Below are 26,290 nucleotides of genomic sequence, written 5' to 3'. Positions count from 1 at the left end.
TTTTTCACTGAATGGTTGCTGAATAAATTCACTTTTACATATGGCACTGATAGGAAATCCATCTACAGCTACAAGCTTTGCAATGATTTCTTCTTTTGTGTCTTTCTTTAAAAACTAAACAATGTTGGCTGAGAATGAACACTTTTTAAACATTTCAAAGAGCATTCTACAGATTCATCCACTGCAGAACGTTTGAGGTTACAATCATTTGCCGACGTAGGCTTCTCAATAGAATGTTTAGTTTTTAAATGCCAAAGCAAGCCACTTGTAGAAAAACCTCTACATTTGAGTATTGCACCACAATGACTACACTTTGCTTCTTCATTATTATTACATTTAATGAAGTACTGCCAGACAAATGTTTTTGATCTCTCCACCGTCACAAAATATTAAAACAATAAAATATATATAAAGCGACTTAACTGAAAGAGGATCTTTCTAGGACAAATGACATGTATAATCGTATTGTGAATGTGTCCGAGAGCTCGAGTCGACTCAGTTGAGAAGAGTCAAGACTCGAGAAATAACAACGATGACATTACAGATATGTAAGAAAGTGCTGGCGTTTCGCTTTCTGCTTTTTATATATATATATGTGTGTGTGTGTACATACAAATATATATATATATATATGTGTGTGTGTGTGTGTGTGTGTGTGTGTATGTATATATATGAAATATGAAAACAAAGAAGTGGGGGAAAAAAAAAAAAAAAAAAACGAAAACAGTACGTGTACCTGAATGCGCCAAGCAGCAAAACAGGATACATGTATATCCTGTTACAAATGAGACAAAAGTGTTAAAAAATGAGATAAAAAAGTGTTACAAATGAAAATAAAAATAAATATAGATGGAGAAGTTATTAATCACAAAATGCCAAGCCTAGTTGAAGAGAACAAAGAGAGAAAGAATGTTAAGAACCTATAAAAAAAAAAAACCATTAAGTAGAATTAAGTCTGAATTAATGCCGAATTAACAGGCTAATCATATGTACAGAAGCTGAAAGAAAAAGAGGGGAGGGTAATAGAGATAAAAATTATAAAATTCAAAAATAAAAATTAAAGAATTAAAATTTTTAAAAATTTAAAAGATTAAAAATTGGTACATAGATCATAGATCAGGTATTTCATCAGGGGACTACACCTGATCATGTACCAAACACTGTGTTTCTATGAAAACTCGTGCTGATGGAGAAGCTATTAAAATGAAATAGATAAAAAAAAAAATTTTAATCTCCAGAAACATGAGTAAGGTAGCCCCAACGCAGTGTATTTAGATTAATAAATTGAGTCAATAGTATGTAAGAACGCAAATGTAGTGTGTTTAGTTTAATAAATTGAGTAGAAAGTATGTAAGAATGCATTGTGTTTAAATCGAAAGTATGTAAATTAAATAATAATAATAATAAATAACAAGGTAGCGGTATAGAAAAAGGAAGCAATGCAAGGTAAGGGAGGGAAAATAAGTTAAAAATATAGAGGCAAAGATAGTGAGAATAAGAAAAGTGAGAATGCCTGAATCACCCTCGTATTACACTAATAGTTCAACGAACGGAAAAACGAAGAGTAGAAAGATGTAAAGAGAAGGAAAAGAGTTTAAAGTATACTAGGCAAGTCGGGTGTGTAAGTACCCAACCTCATAGAGAGGGCCTTGGCTGTGAGAGTGTTAGTAGAAGTGGAAATTAATACCGCTAGCTTGTAGTGTATATTTTGAGTGATAGATATGTGAAATATGATATAAAATATGAAAAGGAGAAAAATTAAATACCTATGATATTTGGCAGAAACAAGTTGAGTGGAATATAATCAAGAAATGAAGATACAATTATGCGAATATGATTAATAAGGTACAATTATGTGAATATGATTAATAAGGTACAATTATGTGAATATGATTAATAAGGTACAATTATGTGAATATGATTAATAAGGTACAATTATGTGAATATGATTAATAAGATACAATTATGCGAATATGATTAATAAGGTACAATTATGAGAATATGATTAATAAGAATGGAATGCAAACAGAAGGAGAAATATGACAACGATGGTGGAGTTGCTCAGAAGAGAAGAACTATGGGAGCCCTCTGTGGCCAAAATAAAATAGAGAAAATAAGATTGAACATAAGTAATTACTGATAATATTAAATTACGAAAAATGAAAAGAAAAACTTAGGAAGTGAAAGAACACGAACATCGTTCTAATAGAAGTCATTATGTGTGATCACTTTCCAAGCAGTGGAAATATCACCATTTAAATGTACAACTGTATAAAAAATCTCTCTGATTTCATTAAAGAAAAATTCGGTTTCACCATGTTCCACCTTGATTAGGGTTAATTTGATACCTTTACAGTTGTACATTTGAATTTTCCACTGCTTGAAAAGTGATCATATTTTTAACTTCTTTATTTTTTCTCTAAATTTCTTTATTTAGCCTCTATAATTTTAACTTCCTTTCCCTCCCTTACCTTGCATTGCTTCCTTTTTCTATACCACTACCTTGTTATTTATTATTATTATTATTTAATTTACATACTTTCAATTTAAACACACTGCGTTCTTACATACTTTCTCCTCAATTTATTAAACTAAACACACTACATTTGCGTTCTTACATATTATCGACTCAATTTATTAATCTAAATACACTGCGTTGGGGCTACCTTACTCATGTTTCTGGAGATTAAATTTTTTTTTTATCTATTTCATTTTAATAGCTTCTCCATCAGCATGAGTTTGCATAGAAACACAGTGTTTGGTACATGATCAGGTGTGGCCCCCTGATGAAATACCTGATCTATGTACCAATTTTTAATCTTTTAAATTTTTAAAAATTTTAATTCTTTAATTTTTATTTTTGAATTTTATAATTTTTATCTCTATTACCCTCCCCTCTTTTTCTTTCAGCTTCTGTACATATGATTAGACTGTTAATTCGGCATTAATTCAGACTTAATTCTACTTAATGGTTTTTTTTTTTTATAGGTTCTTAACATTCTTTCTCTCTTTTTTCTCTTCAACTAGGCTTGGCATTTTGTGATTAATAACTTCTCCATCTATATTTATTTTTATTTTTATTTACTTTCATTTGTAACACTTATATATATATACAGGGTGATTCACTACCAGTGCGACAAACTTGCAGGAGGTGTAGGGGGCACAAAGACGAATCGGAATCACACAGCATTGCAGGGTCTGAAATGCCTTCGTCATGCAGTAGAGGACGTTGAACGGGAGGTCGCGTGAACAGCGATCCCGCTGGAAGTCAGCATTTGCGAACCGGTTCCCGAGGCAGTAGGATGGATGTGTATTCAAACGTTGAACTGGCCGACATGCACCTCGCGTATGGAGCTGCGGACTGTAACGGGCGTGCCGCTCTGCGCTTGTACCAGGAACGTTTCCCACACAGGCGTGCTCCTCATCATACGATTTTAATCGTATGATGAGAAGGTTACGTGAGACTGGTTGTTTCACTAGAGGTACCATGAATCGAGAGCAAACGACGAGGACACCAGACAATGAGGAGCATGTTCTACGTCTTGCACAAGGCAATCCGAGTACGAGTACTCGAGCGATAGGCCAACGATTGGGTATTTCCCAATCCACTGTATGGAGGATACTGTCAACAAACCAAATGAGTTCATACCATCTGCAACGCATCCAATCATTGGAGCCTGCGGATTATCCACTCCGGTGGACTTTTGCTACTTGGTTTCTTCAACAGAAATGGTTAGCAAATGCTGACTTCCAGCGGGATCGCTGTTCACGCGACCTCCCATTCAATGTCCTCTACATCATGACAAAGGCATTTCGGACCCTGCAATGCTATGTGATTCCGATTCGTCTTTGTGGCCCCTACACCTCCTGCAAGTTTGTCGCACTGGTAGTGAATCACCCTGTATATACATACACATTTCTAACTGTTCGAATTTTTTATTGTTACCTATTATTGGTGGTTTTTACATATAGGCATTAGTGTTCATACAATTCTGGTCATTAATCTAGCCTTATTTAGGTCATCTTAATTCTGCATGGCCTATACATATTAGGCTTAGAAGTTTAATGCTTAATGATAATGAATTTTCATGACGAATTATTGATGAAAATTTTTATCTGTAGCAAAGGTTATCTTAATTCCATGCGGAATTAAGATGACCTAAATAAGGCTAGATTAATGACCAGAATTGTATGAATACTAATGCCTATATGTAAAAACCACCAATAATAGGTAACAATAAAAAATTTGAACAATTAGAAACAAATATATACTGGCACGTATAATGTTCAATTGGCCAATACAGCAAAAAACAATGGCATTAACGATGCACAAAAGAAAGATATATATATATATATATATATTATGTAAAGTAAAAATTAGACAAAAGTAATAAAAAGAAATAATTATGGCTATATAGCTATCATCAGAGGCAGCAACTGCACATCCCCCACATGATGCTCAATTATATCTGATAATTTAAAATAATATGATATTTAAAATAACATCAGCCAGTAGTACGGCAATAATACAGAGCGAAACAGAACGCAAAATAATATAAAATAAACAAACAGGGAAGGGAAAGTAGAGATAGTAGAAACCAAGGTAGTCAATAATCCCCTATATAATTTAGTCAATTAAGCAATTAAACGCAATTAATAAAAAAGATACAAATTTAAAATAATGCCAATTATAAATAATTTAGCGGCACCCCCCTAGAAGGTACCAGTTCCAAAAGACGTGAAATATCACCAAAAAAGGTTAAAGAAACTACCAAAAATAAAATATCAAAATAATAAATCAAAACAATAGACTGACCATTATGCCCCATATCGACAGAGGACCACGAGGCCATTAATGGTCATGGAATCGCTGCATTTCAATCGTCATACAAATCATCGCAAAGGCAGAAATATCGAAGAACCAAACCACCTCTCCATTCTCCGATAGATGAACCAATGCAGAGGATTTGCATGGCGGTGGTCCTTATGCAGCGAAAAAATAATCTATAGAACAGACAGCACTCTTGATCAGAGCCACACCACTGACATAATGCAAGCTTAACCAGCTTATATAATAGAAAGGAAAAGAATAGATGGCGGCACAGGCGCTGCTATTTAGCATATCAACCCACTACTACCCTAATTTATATTATGTAAAGTAAAAATTAGACAAAAGTAATAAAAAGAAATAATTATGGCTATATAGCTATCATCAGAGGCAGCAACTGCACATCCCCCACATGATGCTCAATTATATCTGATAATTTAAAATAATATGATATTTAAAATAACATCAGCCAGTAGTACGGCAATAATACAGAGCGAAACAGAACGCAAAATAATATAAAATAAACAAACAGGGAAGGGAAAGTAGAGATAGTAGAAACCAAGGTAGTCAATAATCCCCTATATAATTTAGTCAATTAAGCAATTAAACGCAATTAATAAAAAAGATACAAATTTAAAATAATGCCAATTATAAATAATTTAGCGGCACCCCCCTAGAAGGTACCAGTTCCAAAAGACGTGAAATATCACCAAAAAAGGTTAAAGAAACTACCAAAAATAAAATATCAAAATAATAAATCAAAACAATAGACTGACCATTATGCCCCATATCGACAGAGGACCACGAGGCCATTAATGGTCATGGAATCGCTGCATTTCAATCGTCATACAAATCATCGCAAAGGCAGAAATATCGAAGAACCAAACCACCTCTCCATTCTCCGATAGATGAACCAATGCAGAGGATTTGCATGGCGGTGGTCCTTATGCAGCGAAAAAATAATCTATAGAACAGACAGCACTCTTGATCAGAGCCACACCACTGACATAATGCAAGCTTAACCAGCTTATATAATAGAAAGGAAAAGAATAGATGGCGGCACAGGCGCTGCTATTTAGCATATCAACCCACTACTACCCTAATTTATATTATGTAAAGTAAAAATTAGACAAAAGTAATAAAAAGAAATAATTATGGCTATATAGCTATCATCAGAGGCAGCAACTGCACATCCCCCACATGATGCTCAATTATATCTGATAATTTAAAATAATATGATATTTAAAATAACATCAGCCAGTAGTACGGCAATAATACAGAGCGAAACAGAACGCAAAATAATATAAAATAAACAAACAGGGAAGGGAAAGTAGAGATAGTAGAAACCAAGGTAGTCAATAATCCCCTATATAATTTAGTCAATTAAGCAATTAAACGCAATTAATAAAAAAGATACAAATTTAAAATAATGCCAATTATAAATAATTTAGCGGCACCCCCCTAGAAGGTACCAGTTCCAAAAGACGTGAAATATCACCAAAAAAGGTTAAAGAAACTACCAAAAATAAAATATCAAAATAATAAATCAAAACAATAGACTGACCATTATGCCCCATATCGACAGAGGACCACGAGGCCATTAATGGTCATGGAATCGCTGCATTTCAATCGTCATACAAATCATCGCAAAGGCAGAAATATCGAAGAACCAAACCACCTCTCCATTCTCCGATAGATGAACCAATGCAGAGGATTTGCATGGCGGTGGTCCTTATGCAGCGAAAAAATAATCTATAGAACAGACAGCACTCTTGATCAGAGCCACACCACTGACATAATGCAAGCTTAACCAGCTTATATAATAGAAAGGAAAAGAATAGATGGCGGCACAGGCGCTGCTATTTAGCATATCAACCCACTACTACCCTAATTTATATTATGTAAAGTAAAAATTAGACAAAAGTAATAAAAAGAAATAATTATGGCTATATAGCTATCATCAGAGGCAGCAACTGCACATCCCCCACATGATGCTCAATTATATCTGATAATTTAAAATAATATGATATTTAAAATAACATCAGCCAGTAGTACAGCAATAATACAGAGCGAAACAGAACGCAAAATAATATAAAATAAACAAACAGGGAAGGGAAAGTAGAGATAGTAGAAACCAAGGTAGTCAATAATCCCCTATATAATTTAGTCAATTAAGCAATTAAACGCAATTAATAAAAAAGATACAAATTTAAAATAATGCCAATTATAAATAATTTAGCGGCACCCCCCTAGAAGGTACCAGTTCCAAAAGACGTGAAATATCACCAAAAAAGGTTAAAGAAACTACCAAAAATAAAATATCAAAATAATAAATCAAAACAATAGACTGACCATTATGCCCCATATCGACAGAGGACCACGAGGCCATTAATGGTCATGGAATCGCTGCATTTCAATCGTCATACAAATCATCGCAAAGGCAGAAATATCGAAGAACCAAACCACCTCTCCATTCTCCGATAGATGAACCAATGCAGAGGATTTGCATGGCGGTGGTCCTTATGCAGCGAAAAAATAATCTATAGAACAGACAGCACTCTTGATCAGAGCCACACCACTGACATAATGCAAGCTTAACCAGCTTATATAATAGAAAGGAAAAGAATAGATGGCGGCACAGGCGCTGCTATTTAGCATATCAACCCACTACTACCCTAATTTATATTATGTAAAGTAAAAATTAGACAAAAGTAATAAAAAGAAATAATTATGGCTATATAGCTATCATCAGAGGCAGCAACTGCACATCCCCCACATGATGCTCAATTATATCTGATAATTTAAAATAATATGATATTTAAAATAACATCAGCCAGTAGTACGGCAATAATACAGAGCGAAACAGAACGCAAAATAATATAAAATAAACAAACAGGGAAGGGAAAGTAGAGATAGTAGAAACCAAGGTAGTCAATAATCCCCTATATAATTTAGTCAATTAAGCAATTAAACGCAATTAATAAAAAAGATACAAATTTAAAATAATTCCAATTATAAATAATTTAGCGGCACCCCCCTAGAAGGTACCAGTTCCAAAAGACGTGAAATATCACCAAAAAAGGTTAAAGAAACTACCAAAAATAAAATATCAAAATAATAAATCAAAACAATAGACTGACCATTATGCCCCATATCGACAGAGGACCACGAGGCCATTAATGGTCATGGAATCGCTGCATTTCAATCGTCATACAAATCATCGCAAAGGCAGAAATATCGAAGAACCAAACCACCTCTCCATTCTCCGATAGATGAACCAATGCAGAGGATTTGCATGGCGGTGGTCCTTATGCAGCGAAAAAATAATCTATAGAACAGACAGCACTCTTGATCAGAGCCACACCACTGACATAATGCAAGCTTAACCAGCTTATATAATAGAAAGGAAAAGAATAGATGGCGGCACAGGCGCTGCTATTTAGCATATCAACCCACTACTACCCTAATTTATATTATGTAAAGTAAAAATTAGACAAAAGTAATAAAAAGAAATAATTATGGCTATATAGCTATCATCAGAGGCAGCAACTGCACATCCCCCACATGATGCTCAATTATATCTGATAATTTAAAATAATATGATATTTAAAATAACATCAGCCAGTAGTACGGCAATAATACAGAGCGAAACAGAACGCAAAATAATATAAAATAAACAAACAGGGAAGGGAAAGTAGAGATAGTAGAAACCAAGGTAGTCAATAATCCCCTATATAATTTAGTCAATTAAGCAATTAAACGCAATTAATAAAAAAGATACAAATTTAAAATAATGCCAATTAAAAATAATTTAGCGGCACCCCCCTAGAAGGTACCAGTTCCAAAAGACGTGAAATATCACCAAAAAAGGTTAAAGAAACTACCAAAAATAAAATATCAAAATAATAAATCAAAACAATAGACAATTTTTTATTAATTGCGTTTAATTGCTTAATTGACTAAATTATATAGGGGATTATTGACTACCTTGGTTTCTACTATCTCTACTTTCCCTTCCCTGTTTGTTTATTTTATATTATTTTGCGTTCTGTTTCGCTCTGTATTATTGCCGTACTACTGGCTGATGTTATTTTAAATATCATATTATTTTAAATTATCAGATATAATTGAGCATCATGTGGGGGATGTGCAGTTGCTGCCTCTGATGATAGCTATATAGCCATAATTATTTCTTTTTATTACTTTTGTCTAATTTTTACTTTACATAATATAAATTAGGGTAGTAGTGGGTTGATATGCTAAATAGCAGCGCCTGTGCCGCCATCTATTCTTTTCCTTTCTATTATATAAGCTGGTTAAGCTTGCATTATGTCAGTGGTGTGGCTCTGATCAAGAGTGCTGTCTGTTCTATAGATTATTTTTTCGCTGCATAAGGACCACCGCCATGCAAATCCTCTGCATTGGTTCATCTATCGGAGAATGGAGAGGTGGTTTGGTTCTTCGATATTTCTGCCTTTGCGATGATTTGTATGACGATTGAAATGCAGCGATTCCATGACCATTAATGGCCTCGTGGTCCTCTGTCGATATGGGGCATAATGGTCAGTCTATGGTTTTGATTTATTATTTTGATATTTTATTTTTGGTAGTTTCTTTAACCTTTTTTGGTGATATTTCACGTCTTTTGGAACTGGTACCTTCTAGGGGGGTGCCGCTAAATTATTTATAATTGGCATTATTTTAAATTTGTATCTTTTTTATTAATTGCGTTTAATTGCTTAATTGACTAAATTATATAGGGGATTATTGACTACCTTGGTTTCTACTATCTCTACTTTCCCTTCCCTGTTTGTTTATTTTATATTATTTTGCGTTCTGTTTCGCTCTGTATTATTGCCGTACTACTGGCTGATGTTATTTTAAATATCATATTATTTTAAATTATCAGATATAATTGAGCATCATGTGGGGGATGTGCAGTTGCTGCCTCTGATGATAGCTATATAGCCATAATTATTTCTTTTTATTACTTTTGTCTAATTTTTACTTTACATAATATAAATTAGGGTAGTAGTGGGTTGATATGCTAAATAGCAGCGCCTGTGCCGCCATCTATTCTTTTCCTTTCTATTATATAAGCTGGTTAAGCTTGCATTATGTCAGTGGTGTGGCTCTGATCAAGAGTGCTGTCTGTTCTATAGATTATTTTTTCGCTGCATAAGGACCACCGCCATGCAAATCCTCTGCATTGGTTCATCTATCGGAGAATGGAGAGGTGGTTTGGTTCTTCGATATTTCTGCCTTTGCGATGATTTGTATGACGATTGAAATGCAGCGATTCCATGACCATTAATGGCCTCGTGGTCCTCTGTCGATATGGGGCATAATGGTCAGTCTATTGTTTTGATTTATTATTTTGATATTTTATTTTTGGTAGTTTCTTTAACCTTTTTTGGTGATATTTCACGTCTTTTGGAACTGGTACCTTCTAGGGGGGTGCCGCTAAATTATTTATAATTGGCATTATTTTAAATTTGTATCTTTTTTATTAATTGCGTTTAATTGCTTAATTGACTAAATTATATAGGGGATTATTGACTACCTTGGTTTCTACTATCTCTACTTTCCCTTCCCTGTTTGTTTATTTTATATTATTTTGCGTTCTGTTTCGCTCTGTATTATTGCCGTACTACTGGCTGATGTTATTTTAAATATCATATTATTTTAAATTATCAGATATAATTGAGCATCATGTGGGGGATGTGCAGTTGCTGCCTCTGATGATAGCTATATAGCCATAATTATTTCTTTTTATTACTTTTGTCTAATTTTTACTTTACATAATATAAATTAGGGTAGTAGTGGGTTGATATGCTAAATAGCAGCGCCTGTGCCGCCATCTATTCTTTTCCTTTCTATTATATAAGCTGGTTAAGCTTGCATTATGTCAGTGGTGTGGCTCTGATCAAGAGTGCTGTCTGTTCTATAGATTATTTTTTCGCTGCATAAGGACCACCGCCATGCAAATCCTCTGCATTGGTTCATCTATCGGAGAATGGAGAGGTGGTTTGGTTCTTCGATATTTCTGCCTTTGCGATGATTTGTATGACGATTGAAATGCAGCGATTCCATGACCATTAATGGCCTCGTGGTCCTCTGTCGATATGGGGCATAATGGTCAGTCTATTGTTTTGATTTATTATTTTGATATTTTATTTTTGGTAGTTTCTTTAACCTTTTTTGGTGATATTTCACGTCTTTTGGAACTGGTACCTTCTAGGGGGGTGCCGCTAAATTATTTATAATTGGCATTATTTTAAATTTGTATCTTTTTTATTAATTGCGTTTAATTGCTTAATTGACTAAATTATATAGGGGATTATTGACTACCTTGGTTTCTACTATCTCTACTTTCCCTTCCCTGTTTGTTTATTTTATATTATTTTGCATTCTGTTTCGCTCTGTATTATTGCCGTACTACTGGCTGATGTTATTTTAAATATCATATTATTTTAAATTATCAGATATATATATATATATATATATACATACACACACACACACCTTTATTGCTGACAATATCTCAAATTATGAAGAAACTATTTATCTTGCCAGCGCACGATGATCGCACATATATATATATATTTGTGTTAAAAAATCTCACTAAAAAGGCAAAACTGATAAGGAGTTAACAGAAACGGGTAATTATGAGACATTCCTTTAAAACTGGCTATCGATCCGCTCAAAGCCCCTGAAGAAGTAGTGGATAGATGACCAAATAAGGGAATGGTATTTAGTATTGTTTAGTATTGATTAATAACATTAATTAAAATTAAATAATTAGTATTAGAACTAACTTTTTATTATTGTTTATTATATAATTTGAACGCCACCACAGACCCCTAGGAATATGTTAGACTTGAAATGCTAACAAAATCTCCTGTTCAGGATACACCCTAATACCCAATGGAAAATAGACACTAAAGTTTAATTCATCTAAGCAATCAAACTATAATATATATATATATATATATATATATATATATATATATATATATATATATATATATATTTATAATGTGTGTGTGTAAGACTGTAAGTATTGATTATTAAAGTTAGTAATTCAGACTGGGAAATCCCGGGATAAAGAAAATTTCCCGAGATAAATCCCACAGCAAAAATCAACCGGGATCCCGGGATCTGAAATCCCGGGGAACAATCCCTAGTTGATGGGTTCCCCAAGTTAATTCCTTTGAAGGCATCCACTCTGTTCTTCAAGCTCTCATAAACATCCATCAGAATGCTGAGTTGACATCTAATATCCTCACACTCTTTACATTGAATATACACAAATAAATCTCCCTTGGCTCTATCATGTCCCATTTCATATGGATCTGCTGTTGTTGTTTGGTTTTTAGGAGCATTAGCAACTAAGGCCATATTGCTCCGGAATATGCGGTGGTCATTCCTTGACCTTTCCGCATCCTCCATATTTGGTGGTGACGGGCTCGAACCCAGGTCTAATCAAGAAGCGTGTGGTACGCACTGCTGCTCCTTCCCACCTGGCTACGGAGACGCCTCATATGGATCTGCAAACATCAAACAAGTAATATACTTTGTAAGCCCATAAGATTAAACATGCAAGTATATTGCAACTATATTGTGCCTTTAATAATAATAACACCTGGCACCATATGGACTTAATCCACCTGCAATACAACTGAGGAGTTCATCTAATCTCATGTTATTCCCATAATAGGCATTAATCTAAAAGTTATACATAATGTGGTGGGGGGGGGGGGATACCAAAGATATCCTTATCAAAAGATTGTAGTTGTATAAATTGCAGACTCTGTAACTAGGAATTCACATGGCAACCTACCTTAAGTAAGGTTTCACTAAATACTTGTTATCTTTGCTCTTTGTTGCAGACAAGCGGATATAAATTTAAACTGAAAAAAAGATTATTTCAAAGAGACATGCAGAAATTCACATTGAGAGAGACTATTTTTGGAATAAACTTCATTGTAGCAGCGTGTAATTTAAATAAATTTAAAGATGGCTTTAACAAATTATTAAAAGTAATAGGCAAATGCAGTGTGGGTTTTTTTTTTTTTTGCTGGTATTGCATAAGGTTTGTTTGGTTGGTTTCCTTGCATAATTTTGACAATACTAACTTATGGACCATTAACCTTTGAACAATATTATCATAAGAAATCCATGTCTCGGCCACTAGGCTAAGAAAGCCACTAAAACCATTGAAAAGACTTTAAATTAGTAATAACCAATTGTAATATATGTAGTTGTAATGAAAAATATAGTAACATAAGTTCATTAATATAGGAATGAAATTTCAATATATGAACTAAATAAAGCATCAGAAATGTATACACTTTGTACTGTATATAGCATTCTCGTGTATACTGCTATAGTATTCTTCTGCTGTATAAGAAATATACGACTATATATATAATTGACTGTATGATGATAAATCAAGTAATCTAATTATCTTTGGTTAGAAAAATATGTATGGTCTACATTTAAATGACTTTATAATTAATTCAGAATATTTAACAAAGAAATCTGAAAGCAAAGTTAAAAAAAAGAAAAGAAAAGAAGAGAATGTTATGAGATATGCTTACAGGAATGTCTTGCTTATTGGCTACCATCAATAATGGAATTCCATGCAAAGCTTCACTGGATATCATTTTTTCTGAAATTAACCTTATAATATTTATATCTGAAAGTCAGTCTAGAATACATTTTAATTTTGCTATTTAAAAAAAAAATTTTAAGCCAATGATTATTTGGCTTAAATAATAATCAAATAATAATCAATTTGGCTCAATAATAATCAAATAATTATTTGATATGAAAAATCATATCAAATAATTATATTATATATAAATATATTAAAGACTAAAAGAAACTATAGCTATAAAGTGCCATTTGCAGTCATTGTCAATATCCTTATTTATCAAAACAAAAAACATCATGTTACTTCAAAATTTTAAACATAGGCATATACATTGACTGTGTTTAATAACACACTAAATAACAACTAAACTTGTTAGTCACCACCATTAGGCTAAAAATGCCTGAATTCAACCGTAACATGCCTACATCCGCTCCACAAAATTGGATTCATAATAAATTATATACAATCCAGTACAAATGAATAGAGTCAAATCATGTGCATATAATGTATAATTGTTAACTGTAACACAGGATTGTCACCACATATCAATAGCACATTCCTAACAACCTATGATAAATAGGACTATTTCATTGTAATGATAAAAAATAATATATATAATAAAGTATATACATATATATATATATATATATATATATATCTATATATATTGATATAATTAAATCTACCATGCCGTTCAAATTATAAATTGTGTTTGTGTATTAGAATTTCTAATGTACCAATTACTAATATGCAACTAAGAGTAACAATGAAGAAGGGTAATACGGATATTAAAACTAACATTAACATATTGACCACAATAAATATTTAAATTTATCTCCTGCTGATTACAGCCTATATACATTGATGGCCACTCAATAGGGACCAACACCCATCGATGTACAAGTGAAAGAAATCAGCATAAACCTATCTGGGGAGTTAATTTAGTTGCAAACTAGAAATAATGGGGGATTAATTCTGGTTGTAAACTGGAAATAATAGGAAATAAGAGGTCTGACAGATAGTGGCAGCTGCAATTAATTAAAATCATAGAATTAACCCAAAGACATCCTTACCGTAGTACAGCCAAATAAGAAAAGACCACATGCATTTTTTTTGTCTTGCCACTATGTGTATGTTGCAAAGCCCTCTAACTGATTTTGTTCAGTTTAGTATTATGTGATAATAAGGAATAGGTATTATGTGATATAATAAGGAATAGGTATATGTCTGTTGTATTTAGGATTAGAATAATAAGGAAAGGAATAAAGGGAAATAAAAATAAAAAAGGTTATACTCCAGATTATGGGTACACCTCCGTACTTCAGCAAGAAAGGGGAAGAAGGCAGTGATTGGCATGTGAAAGCATCTCCCACTCACTACTTTCCCCTCTCCTCCTTGCCCGCATGTTACAGGTGGATGTCATGTGACATCACAATATGTCGGAGCTGAAATGAAGAAAAAGAAACAGCAATAGGGAGCAAAAAATAGGTGAGTATAAATGCAAATTTTTTAAAACAAGTAGCAAAAATTAACACCAGATGCAACCAGTGATACTCCTTGCCTGCACACACATTATTGGATAATTTGGAGTACACGAACAACAAGAATTGCTCATTCATGTCTACAAAAATGCTTTCTGTAACACCAGAAGCCACAAGTGATATTTCTCACCCATGCATTACTAGACGACGGAGTGCATTAACAATGAGAATGCCCATGCACATCTACAAAAATGCTTTTTTTTGGGAGGGGGTGCCACCCCCACTTCAAACTCCAATTACAGCCTTACATCCCTCCTTTTCCAAATCATACAACATTTTTGCAGTCACTTGCTCCATTAGGGTTGAACACAGAATAGGAAATAAAAAAAATCTGAGAGCAGCACAACAGCAATGACTAAACAATAACCAAGCACAATAATGACTAAAGAACACAAACAAAGCAAATGATAAATTCACAAATGGGAGGTTTTTTTTTTTTTTTTTGGCTGATGCTGCATAAGCTTGCTTTCTTGCATCGTATGCCTCTATTAATACTAATGCTAATTTACCACTAAAATCAGAAGCAAATTTACATCCAATCAAACAAATTAAGCATTCACAGTAATCACCCAATCACAAAACTCGACCGGACAATCACTCCATTCTTCAGCAACGCTAACAACACGATGACAAGGTGTACCCATACTCTGGAGATCAGCCAAAGGAATAAAATAAAATATAAAAATATTTTAAAAATTAAATTAAAATAAAATCTGAGTGTAATGCTTGCTAGTATAATAGACATCACCAAAGGTCATTCATTATGCCAAGCAAGCGAATAAGGACCATACTATAGTCTATATGTGTACAGTGGTTCCAATACTGTAAGACATATGGAGAACACACAGTATATCCGATGTGAAGCTAGCTCACAAAATACAGGATTAACAATCACTATGATTTGAGTATATTAAAGTGCTGATGCCCATATATCTGCAATAAACAAGGTGGTGAGAAACCTTCCGACCATGCATGCATAAGCAGCATTCTGTTAATACAATATTTAATGAAATTTAAGCGTACCCTGTAATGCTTAGGTTTACTGATTAACTTTATACATTCGCTTTTAATGTAATTATCCCTGTTTACATATATTTAGAATTCTAAAGCACTGCATTTTTATTATATTTCTATGTATGTTTTTAGAGATGTTATCCTGCCAATTTGGGAGGCTAAAGTATTAAAACTAAAGGTTTTTCTTTCATTGTATATTTTAGTTTCCATGTGTTCTGGTTCAATAGAAATAAGAATATCCAGGTATGTGGCTCTAGTTGCTTAGTGCAAGTAATGGCCAAGTCAAATGGGTATACACTGGTAGCGATATTATCAAATTCTGGCTGACTGATGGTAAGTAGATCGTCTACATAATGATACATTATAATGCTGTTGTTAACCTTCTTTTCATAGTGGTGTAAGTTAAAGTTCTGTCAGACCAACAGTCCGTTATTTCCAGTTTACGACCAAATTTAACTAGAAATAATTTTAATTAATCTCACATTTAGTATGGACAAATATAAATTTATGATAATTGGAGACCAAAAGTTAATTTTCTAATTTTTTAACATCTCAATTATCTTAAATTTATACTTGTAATGATACAATATTAATTTAAATTTAAATGTTCATTATGTTAATTAATAACTGTTAAGTTAATATCAATATTTTAAACAGATTAAAGGCTAATTTTAATTAAATAATGACGTAAATTTAATACAAATCAGTAATGGTGTGAGAGAGAGACTGAGACAGATATATATATATATATATGTATCTCCAAGTATGTAAAAAGAAAATAGGATTGTTAATTTATATCTATTTTATAATATTATTTCTAATCTGTAATATTATTTTGCCACAGATCTGATTAATGCCATCAAAAATGATTAAACATTATATCCGTCTGTATATTATTTGAGTTAAGTTGTAATGTATAACATGAAATGAAAGCTAGTAAAATAGCTACTCAAGAAAAACCAAAAACCTATACGGGTACTAAACGCAGCCTGGAAAAAATACATATATGCCAAAATAACATAAAATAAGCAATACAAATGTACAATTAAAAAGTTAATTATAGGCGATCAGATACATTGAAAGGGGCTTTTTCAAGGGCTAACCCTTTCAATGTATCAACCATAATTAACGAGCTATCCGTTTCTGTAGTCATTGTCCAGCATAACTTGTCCGAATGATAGTTAAAAATTAATGAGATAGAGGGCCATAAATATAAAAGGTATTTTCGTTGATACGTTCCAATTTAGCAGTAAGCTGGCGAGATGACTGTTAGCCCGACGGATAGCCAAAATTTAATTAGAGAAGGAGATATATCTATTTTTAGGCTTATGTGTATAGTTTATAATATATGCAGTCTAAGCGATTATCAAGTAAAGTAGAAGCTTGTGCTAACTAAGGCGAACGGAAAAAGTATAAGTATAGGTATAGGTATAGTACCTCAATCCCCCTCGATACTCTAATAGTTCATGAGGTATGAAAAAATAGGGATAAAAAGGAGAAAGTTAAAAAGCATAGAAAAGCTAAATCATAAACTAACTTAGGATACAACCGGGAGCGTAAATTCCCAACCCTTATAGTAAGGGATCCTGGTTATGGAAGCGATGTAAAGACAATAGAATGTGTTAACATTACGTAGAAAAAATATAAATGCTTACCACGGTATGCCCAAAGTACAAAAAGCCCGCGTGAATCAGCACATGTAGATTATATACACGCCTACCGACAGAAGCCCCCCTAGGAAAAGTAGTTAAAATCGTTGAACTATATATTTAGTATTAAAATACTCCGTGCCCTCTGCAGTTTTTATATGCTGCATAATGTTATACATAGAAAATGCCCGCAATTAGATATCTCTCGAAGTAATTGTAGATGTTAACAGAATAAGTTCCTACCCATAGAGCAAATATAGGTACAACGTTTCTAATGCATGTAAGCTATATAAAACTTACTCCTTTTGTAGTGCCTACTATTTACATACATACATGTCCAACAAAGGCTATGTAAGCCAAAGTAACGTAACTACCACGAAAAATAACCCACAACGGCTATGCTGTATCAGTGCTGGTTTAAGACTTTATCCATGATATATTGTGTGTTAAGGTTATATCGCCATTTGTTATCAATATGGCTTTATAAAGATATCGTGCAATTATGTAGTGCGGGAAGCAATTTTTTAATAATTTAGATCTGAAATCTATAAGTGTATCTATAATGTAATCGGTCTTGTTATATATGCATAATCTTCTGATACCTTGTGCGATAATGATATTGCGATGAATCCGTTTAGAGATGTTAGAGTTCCAGTTGGTGAGGTCTATAGAATAGAAATGAAAATCTTTACATTTGTCGTACAGCTTAGTGTGTACCATATTATTTATTATCCGTATATCTAAGTCTAGGAACGTAGCTAATTTGGAACCGTTTGTGTTAGTTTGTTCTAATATTAATTCTGGCGGATAGTATTTAATTGCTTCTGTAAGGAAATCTGGCATGTTAAAAACTATCAAATCGTCAATATATCTGTATATAATAATATTGCGCTTAAAGTTACTTTCAAAGTGGTGTAGGTATAGATTAGCCACTAAACATGAGCTACAGGCACCCATAGGTGTACTTGTGTGTTGCCTATATAAGTTACTGCCATTAAATATGTAGTTGTTGAAAATACAAAGGTTAATAAGGTCATCCCAATAGTATTTCTCACAAGGTAAAAAAGTTTTATATTTATTATAATATCCAGTAAACACAGTTTTTAAGCTGTTACGAGGGATACTAGTAAACAAGTTATTGAAGTCAAATGTATTGATATGTTCTATAGTATTTATGTCTATGTTACTATTAATATAATTTAATACCGGTCTATTATTGAGAATAATTTTGGAATGACCAATGTTCTCAGAAATAGTATGAAGTAAATTAACGAGTTTGCGATGTGGAATCTTAGCGTAGCTATCCCTACACAAAGTTATAAATCTAAAACTGGTAGGAGTTTTGTGAAATTTAGGTATACAGTATATGTATGGATATATGGTGTTATGGTTAGTTAGCTTTAATTTTTTATGCCAAGCCCGTATTTTCTTGGTAATAGAGTTACGTTTGTCTGTTACTAATTTGTAAGTGGTACTATTGTTAAGTTCGTTTAATAATATGGTAGTGTAAATTTTTTTACATATAATACTGTAGTTATTAGAGGCTTTATCAATGGTAGTAAGTATAAACTTATTTTGTATTATTTTAAGTTTCTGTTTAATTATAGCTAAATTAAAAACCTTAGGAGGTGGTAGTTTATTGCATATGGACCTTATCTGTTTCTTGATAGCCTGGAAAGTAAGTGTAAGCCACATGTGGAAGGCTTCTAAGGATATGTTATATTTGTAAGATAATTTTAGGCTGAATTTCATTAGATCTGAGTGTAGTTGCTTAATGATGGCATTGGTATTAATATGGGTTTTTGGTCGAAATTTAAATCCAAAAGAAAGAATCTCGCACAGTTCAGGATAGTCTATGATGCTCAAATCTCCGGTTATAATATGCTTATGGTGTTTGTCCACATAGGCCTGATATTGTGGTAAATGGCAAAAGCATACCGCCTCAATATTGACAAGGTTAGTAGCTGTTTTTTTGTAATTACAGACTAAGTCCAAACGGTTTGTTATAATTGAATCTGGTGCATATCTGTGCATTTGCAATAGGCAAATCACTTTTGTATAAGTTGATAATCTTATCTAAGCAAACATAATCCAATAATGCGTGGCTAAATTTAAAGTTGATATATTCATATGTAGCTTTAGTTTTTTTATTCAACATGAATTTAAATATATCCTTAAGTAGGTGGTTAAGGTGTAAATTCTTATGCCTATAGGTGTAGTTGATAGTGGCAAGTGCTCGGAGCTTACTGTGTTTCAACCCAAATATAAAATCATGAATCTGTTTAACATGTATAACAGGTTTATCCCAATTTATTAACATGTCAGTAAAATTGTCTGTTATATTTCGTGTGCGGGCTTTTTTGCTATTATAAGTTTTTATTATTCTGTTAGCTTTGGGTCTTTTTACTATTTGAAACAGGCTATATATACAGGTTTCGTTTATATTATTGTTGGTGTAGCAATGTCCATTAAATTTATTATTAAGACCGTATGGATATAGGGTTTTATATTTTAATATATTTATATTTTCAATTTCTAACCTAGTACTGTGGTTTCTTTCAATAGCTAAAATAGTAATAGTGGTATTACTAAAGCTGTGTATTTGAAAGTGCTGTAGTTCAATGTCTTTAATATTTACAAAATTTTTAATGTGAGACCTATGTACGTTAATTCTAATATGCAGCTCCCCTCCAGTTTGCCCAATATATTTTGCTTCACATAAGTTGCAATTAATGAGGTACACAACCCCACTAGCATGGCAAAAAACCGGAGCGTCGAGGTTATTAGTACTGTTGTTATTGCTCGTGTAAGGCCAGGTCTGACATAGTGTATTGCTACAACAACTGAATTTTAGATAGCTGCTATTATGTTTATTTTAAGTTACTAGCTCTGTCGAATCGGGAGTAGTGCCAACTGCAAAAGAATCGCAGGCAATATCAGTAGATGCCACATGCTTATTACAAGCTGCTAACTCTGTCAAATCTGTAGTAGTGATATCTACAGCTATAGGATCGCAGGCAATATCGAAAGAAGGGAAGACGAAAGAAGATATTTCCTGGAAGACGAAAGAAGATATTTGTTGACATTGGACTTGAACTTCTGTAGATTGTAATTTTCAGGAAATACGTATGAAGGAAGGTTGTTCCAGAAAACGGCAGTTGAATGAATAAATGAGGAAGATGAAAAGTTGGTTCTGTGGGTTTGAAGTTGGACAGTAAATGGATGTTGGCTGGTGGCGGCACGTGTTCGGACTGTTTTGAAAGAGAGAGCAGGAATTATAGAAGCCAATTCAGAAGAACAGTGCTCATGGAAGTATCTGTAGAAGAGGCATGCAGCAGAAACAGTGCGTCTATGAGAAAGCGAGTGGAGAGACTCTGTTAGAGATGAATCATTAATTAACCTAACTGCCCTCTTCTGAATGGAATCAAGAAGCCGGAGAGAGGTTTTGGGGGCACCACCCCAGATATGGGAACAATATTCCATGGCAGGGTGAATTTGCGATTTATACAGAGTGAGCAGCTGTTTGGAAGAAAAGTAACGGCGAGAGCGAAAGAGAAAACCAAGTTTTTTAGATGCAGAGGAAGCAATATTTGTAATGTGCTTGTGCCAAGAGAGATTAGAAGTCAGGGTAATCCCCAAAAGAGATATCTCATTTTGCCTAGAAATCGGAGTGTCACTAAAGATAAGCATAGGAGTAGAAGAATCCTTTTTGCGAGATATAAGACAAGACTGAGTTTTAGAAGGGTTGAAATCAACTAAGTTGTCTTTGCCCCACTGGAGAATAACCTGAAGATCGGCATTTAAGGAATTGGTAGCAGATTTTCGAGAAGTTGAAGCTGATTGAGCAGGACAAGGTTTCTCAAAATGGAAAGTTGAATGCAATGTGCTATCATCGGCAAAACTATGGATAGGATTTCCAGTCAATGGAAGAAGGTCATTGATATACAAGAGGAAAAGAGTGGGGGAAAGAACTGAACCTTGGGGGACACCGGCATTAGTGGAGAAGTTAGAAGACAGAGAGCCATCTACCATCACCCTCAGTGAGCGATCAGAGAGAAAACTGGATAACCAATTACTAAAAACAGTTGGCAAACCATAAGATGGAAGCTTGTTTAGAAGACCTTTATGCCAAACACGATCAAAAGCCTTTGAGATGTCAAGAGCAACTACTTGTGTTTCACCGAACCTTTCCATTGAATTAGTCCATAAATGGGTAACATAAGCCAGAATATCTCCAGTGGATCGACACTGACGGAATCCATACTGGTGATCGTTGATCAGACGGAAGGTTTCTAGGTAGTTTAAGAGTTGGCGGTTAATTGATTTCTCCATTACTTTAGAAAGAGTAGAAGTAATTGCAATGGGACGATAATTGGATGGGAGGGATTTGTCACCCTTTTTAGGAACTGGCTGGATATGAGCAAATTTCCAAGCAGAAGAAAAAACACCTTTGGAATAAGAAAGTAAAAAAAGGCGGCAAAGAATAGGAGTAAGTTCAGGAGCACAGGTTTTGAGAACAAGTGGAGAAATACCATCAGGACCTGGTGCTTTCTTAGCATCAAAATTCATCAAAATCCTTCTGATATCCTTTTGACGGAAGACCACAGAAGGCATTGAATGGAGCATGTTGGGAATGGTGGGAGGTGTTTTACCAAGATCATTAATACATGAGCTGGAAGAAAAATGGGATGCTAGCAGGTCAGCTTTATCCTTGGCTGAAGTGGCAACAGAACCATCTGGTTTGGACAGAGGTGGGAGCAAAGATGGGCAAAAGTTGCGGCCAATAGCTTTGGCAAGAGACCAGAATGCTCGGCGACCATTAGGGCAAGAAGCAAGTTTTCTACTCTTAGCCTGTTCAAACTCTAGTTTGGACTGGTTAATAACTGCTTTACAACTGTTGCGAGCTTTGGTGTAGGCAGAAAATGAAACTGAAGAATTAGAAACAAGCCAATTACGATATGCAACATTCTTCTCTTGGACAGCCTTAGCACATTTATTGGAAAACCAAGGTTTAGATAAAGGACGAGATTTTAAAGTGGAGTGTGGGATAAAGGATTCCATTCCTGCAAGAATAATTTCACTGACACGATCTGAGCAAACATTGACATCAGAAGTTTTGAAACAGTAATCCGACCAAGGAAAAGAAGAAAAGAAGTCTCGCAGGTCATCCCATTTTGCATTCTTGTAATGCCAAACAACACGTGGTTGGGAATAGCCATGAGATAAAGGTTCCATTGGAGAAGAGACAATCACCAAGTTGTGATCTGAAGTGCCTAAAGGACCTCTCACTTCAACCGTGTACTTAGAAGGGTTGTTTGTGAGAAAAAGATCAAGCGTATTGGCTGTATGATTAGGATTGTCCGGTATTCTTGTAGGTAAATGAACAATCTGTGCTAGGTCATTAGTAATTGCAAAAGCCTCAGCATCTCGACCTGCTGGGTCGGTGTGACTAGAAAACGGAAGCCAGCTGGAGTTGTGAACATTAAAATCACCAAGGAAAATTACTTCACTGTTAGGAAAGTTGGACTGGAGAAAGTCAGGTTGCAAAGAGAGGAAGTCAAAGAGCTCCAAGTGATTAGTGGAGTTGGGAGAACGGTAGAGACAACAGATGAATTTGACACAATGAGGTAGAGAGATTTTAAGCCAGAGAAGATCAAAGAGAGGAGATTCCAAATTGCCAAGTCTCTGACAGGGAATATCAGAACGGACATATGCACAAGTACCACCTTTGAGGCGAAAGGAATCATACAGCGAATAATTTGGGCATCTGAGATGAGCAGTAGATGAATCAACCGATAACTGAGATTCTGTCAGAAAAAGTACATGGGGTTTGGCAGACTGCAAGTGGAAATGGACATCGTTGAGATTAGAATTGAGACCACGTATATTTGTGAAATGAATTAGAAAGTCCTTGGAAGGTTTAGATCTTTTCACAGATAAGCTTGCTCTATTAGTTTGACAATTCATGGTGTATTCAATAGTAAGGAAAAGTAGGTGGGACATGCTGTATGAAGTAATGAAATTTTTGGATATGGCGTACATGTGGTAAGAATATACCCAGATCCTTGACATAACGTGGCCTCGACAATGCTCCCCGCATACACACTACTCGGACTCCCTCCAGTCACTATCTGGCAGAGTAGAGGCAGCAAGATTATACACTAGCTGATCCGGAAGCTTCCTAGAGAGTTACCAATAGGTTCAGTCCGGTGTACTAACTAGCGGCCGGCCTGCGAACACCGTTTTAGAGCTGTACCCTCGAAATGTAAGGAATATTGGATCTCGCCACGACGTTCATCATAACCTCAAAAGTCATCAATCATACTGCATGATGGAAGAGATAGGGAAAGGTTGACCGGAACTTAGCTCTAGAGACTAAACATGGGTTCCACCATTTCAAGCCTCCAATAAGCAAAGTGGTGGTATTTCACCGGTTGATGAGAGTCATCTACCACCTAGTACTGCCTGGTAACATAGAGGGGCGGCGTTCCTCCATGTGGTGTGGGCGCCACACCTCGACCCCTGCTTACGTTGGTTCACACCTGGGTGGTCACCCACCATGTACTTGTGCATGGAGGTTATACCCAGGTTATACTTGTGCATGGAGGTTATTATGTTATGTTATTATATATACATATATATAAATATATATATATGTATATATATATTGTATATACAGGCATACCTCGATTAACGAATAGGATGCGTTCCACGAAATTACTTCGTTAAGCGAAACTTCGTTTTCAGAGGTAAAAATATTATGGCCAGAATAGGGATACGTTCCTACTTAAAGAAAATGAAAAGCGTTTTTTCGAACAAAGAAAAGTTTTATTAAATAAACAGTCAACTTACATACAAAGTGAAATCACATTTTAAAATATGAGGTTAAAGTTGATTGTTTATGCTTTTTTTCTCTTTCATTTAACAATTGCCTATACAGAGTTATTGCATTTAACACTGATCGCTTAACTATAACACTTCTTCCTAAATCAGGATCATTTTCACTAAAAAAATTTAAAACGTTTTCAATGTCATTTAAGCACCTTCTTAAATCTTTGGTTGTTAACACTTTTTCGGCAGGAACTTCTTTAACTTCGCCTTCATTATCTTTGTCTTCGTTGCTAACGAAGTTTTCTAAATCTTCCACTGAAAAACCATCATCTTCTGCATTCAATAAATTTCTAACATCCTCTTCATCGACATTTTCGAAACCTATTGATTGAGCCATCTGGATAACTTCGTTTCTAATTTCTTGGATGTTATTTTCTTCTTCTAGTACAACTTCTGGCCATATTTTGCGCCAAACTCCATTTAAACTTTTCTTAGTGACTTCTTTCCAAGAACTATCAATGTTTTCAATTGCGTTTTTAATGGTGTAGTTTTTCCAAAAAGTTTTAACTGTCATTTCCTCTTTATCCTCTAGTTCAGGTAAATTGCTTAAAATTCGACGCAGATAATAAGCTTTAAATGATGCTATTACTCCCTGATCCAATGGTTGAATCAGGAAAGTTGTGTTTGCTGGAAGAAACACAACTTTGACAGGAATGCATGTGTCCAACGTGTTAAGATCAGTAGGATGTCCCGGAGCATTGTCTAACAACAAACGAGCTTTTTCTTCAAAGTTGTTTTTTTTGACAATACCGTTTTACTCCAGGACAAAAGTGGTTAACAAACCAATCAGTAAATAAGTCCTTGGTAACCCACGCTTTTCTATTTGCTTTCCATATTACAGGTAAATTCATTTTTATGTTACCTTTTAACGCCCTCGGATTTTCTGAATGGTAAACTAATAACAATTTTAATTTATAATCGCCAGAGGCATTTGATCCAAAGAGTAACGTTAAACGGTCTTTGGCTGCTTTGAACCCAGCAGCTGATTTTTCTTCAATAGAAATGAAGCTTTTTGTTGGTAGCCGTTTTCAGAACAAACCGCTTTCGTCAACATTGAATACCAAATTTGGTGGAAAATTTTCACGTTCAATTATTTCCTTTAGTTTTTCTGGAAACTTATTTGCAGCTTCTCCTGTTAATTTTACACTATGAATCCTGGCCCGTTTTTTTAAATTTCTCGAACCAACCACGAGAAGCCCTAAAGGTTTCCGTAATTTCTTCAGTTTGTTTAGATTTCAGGTGATTAAACAAAAATAATGCTTTTTCTTGAATCACCATTTGACTTAAAGGCATATGACGTTGTGACATATCATCTATCCACAAACTTAACATTTTCTCCATTTTTTCTAAAATTGGATTCCTTAAGCGAGTTAATTTTGCCGCTGTAACATCTGTACAATTCTGAGCAGACTTTTATTTTTTCTGATTGACTTAGTATGGTTGTTAAAGTTGATTGCACTAATCCTAAAGAATGTGCCACATCGGATTTTCTTTCGCCGCTTTCAACACGTCGTACGATATTTAGTTTAGTTTCCAAAGAAATTGCTTTTCTTTTCTTTGATTCTGACATTTTAATTAACTAAAACAAAAATATTTCTATTAAAATTTACAAAATCTACGTTATGTAATGCTACAAAGAACCTACGTCGATTATTGCAATGCGCCACACTGAAACAACGTCAATCATGTAAACAACAACTAAATTATG

General features: G+C 34.2%; 1 protein-coding gene across 7 annotated transcripts in view; it reads right to left on the bottom strand.

The window, feature by feature from the left end:
* Arfrp1 (ADP-ribosylation factor related protein 1) overlaps window positions 1–26,290 on the bottom strand; it is a 262,721-nt gene that overhangs the window by 131,009 nt on the left and 105,422 nt on the right. For all 7 annotated transcript variants that reach the window (XM_090381339.1, XM_090381340.1, XM_090381337.1 and 4 more), the window contains exon 6: window positions 13,432–13,502. In XM_090381339.1, coding sequence (XP_090237465.1) covers window positions 13,432–13,502 — 71 coding nt within the window. The remainder of the gene's footprint in view (window positions 1–13,431; window positions 13,503–26,290) is intronic.

The sequence above is a fragment of the Mastigoproctus giganteus genome, chromosome 9, assembly GCF_048544385.1.
Source record: "Mastigoproctus giganteus isolate SK-2022 chromosome 9, ASM4854438v1, whole genome shotgun sequence".
NCBI classification, from domain to species: domain Eukaryota; kingdom Metazoa; phylum Arthropoda; class Arachnida; order Uropygi; family Thelyphonidae; genus Mastigoproctus; species Mastigoproctus giganteus.
This window is presented reverse-complemented; position numbering and strand designations above follow the sequence as displayed.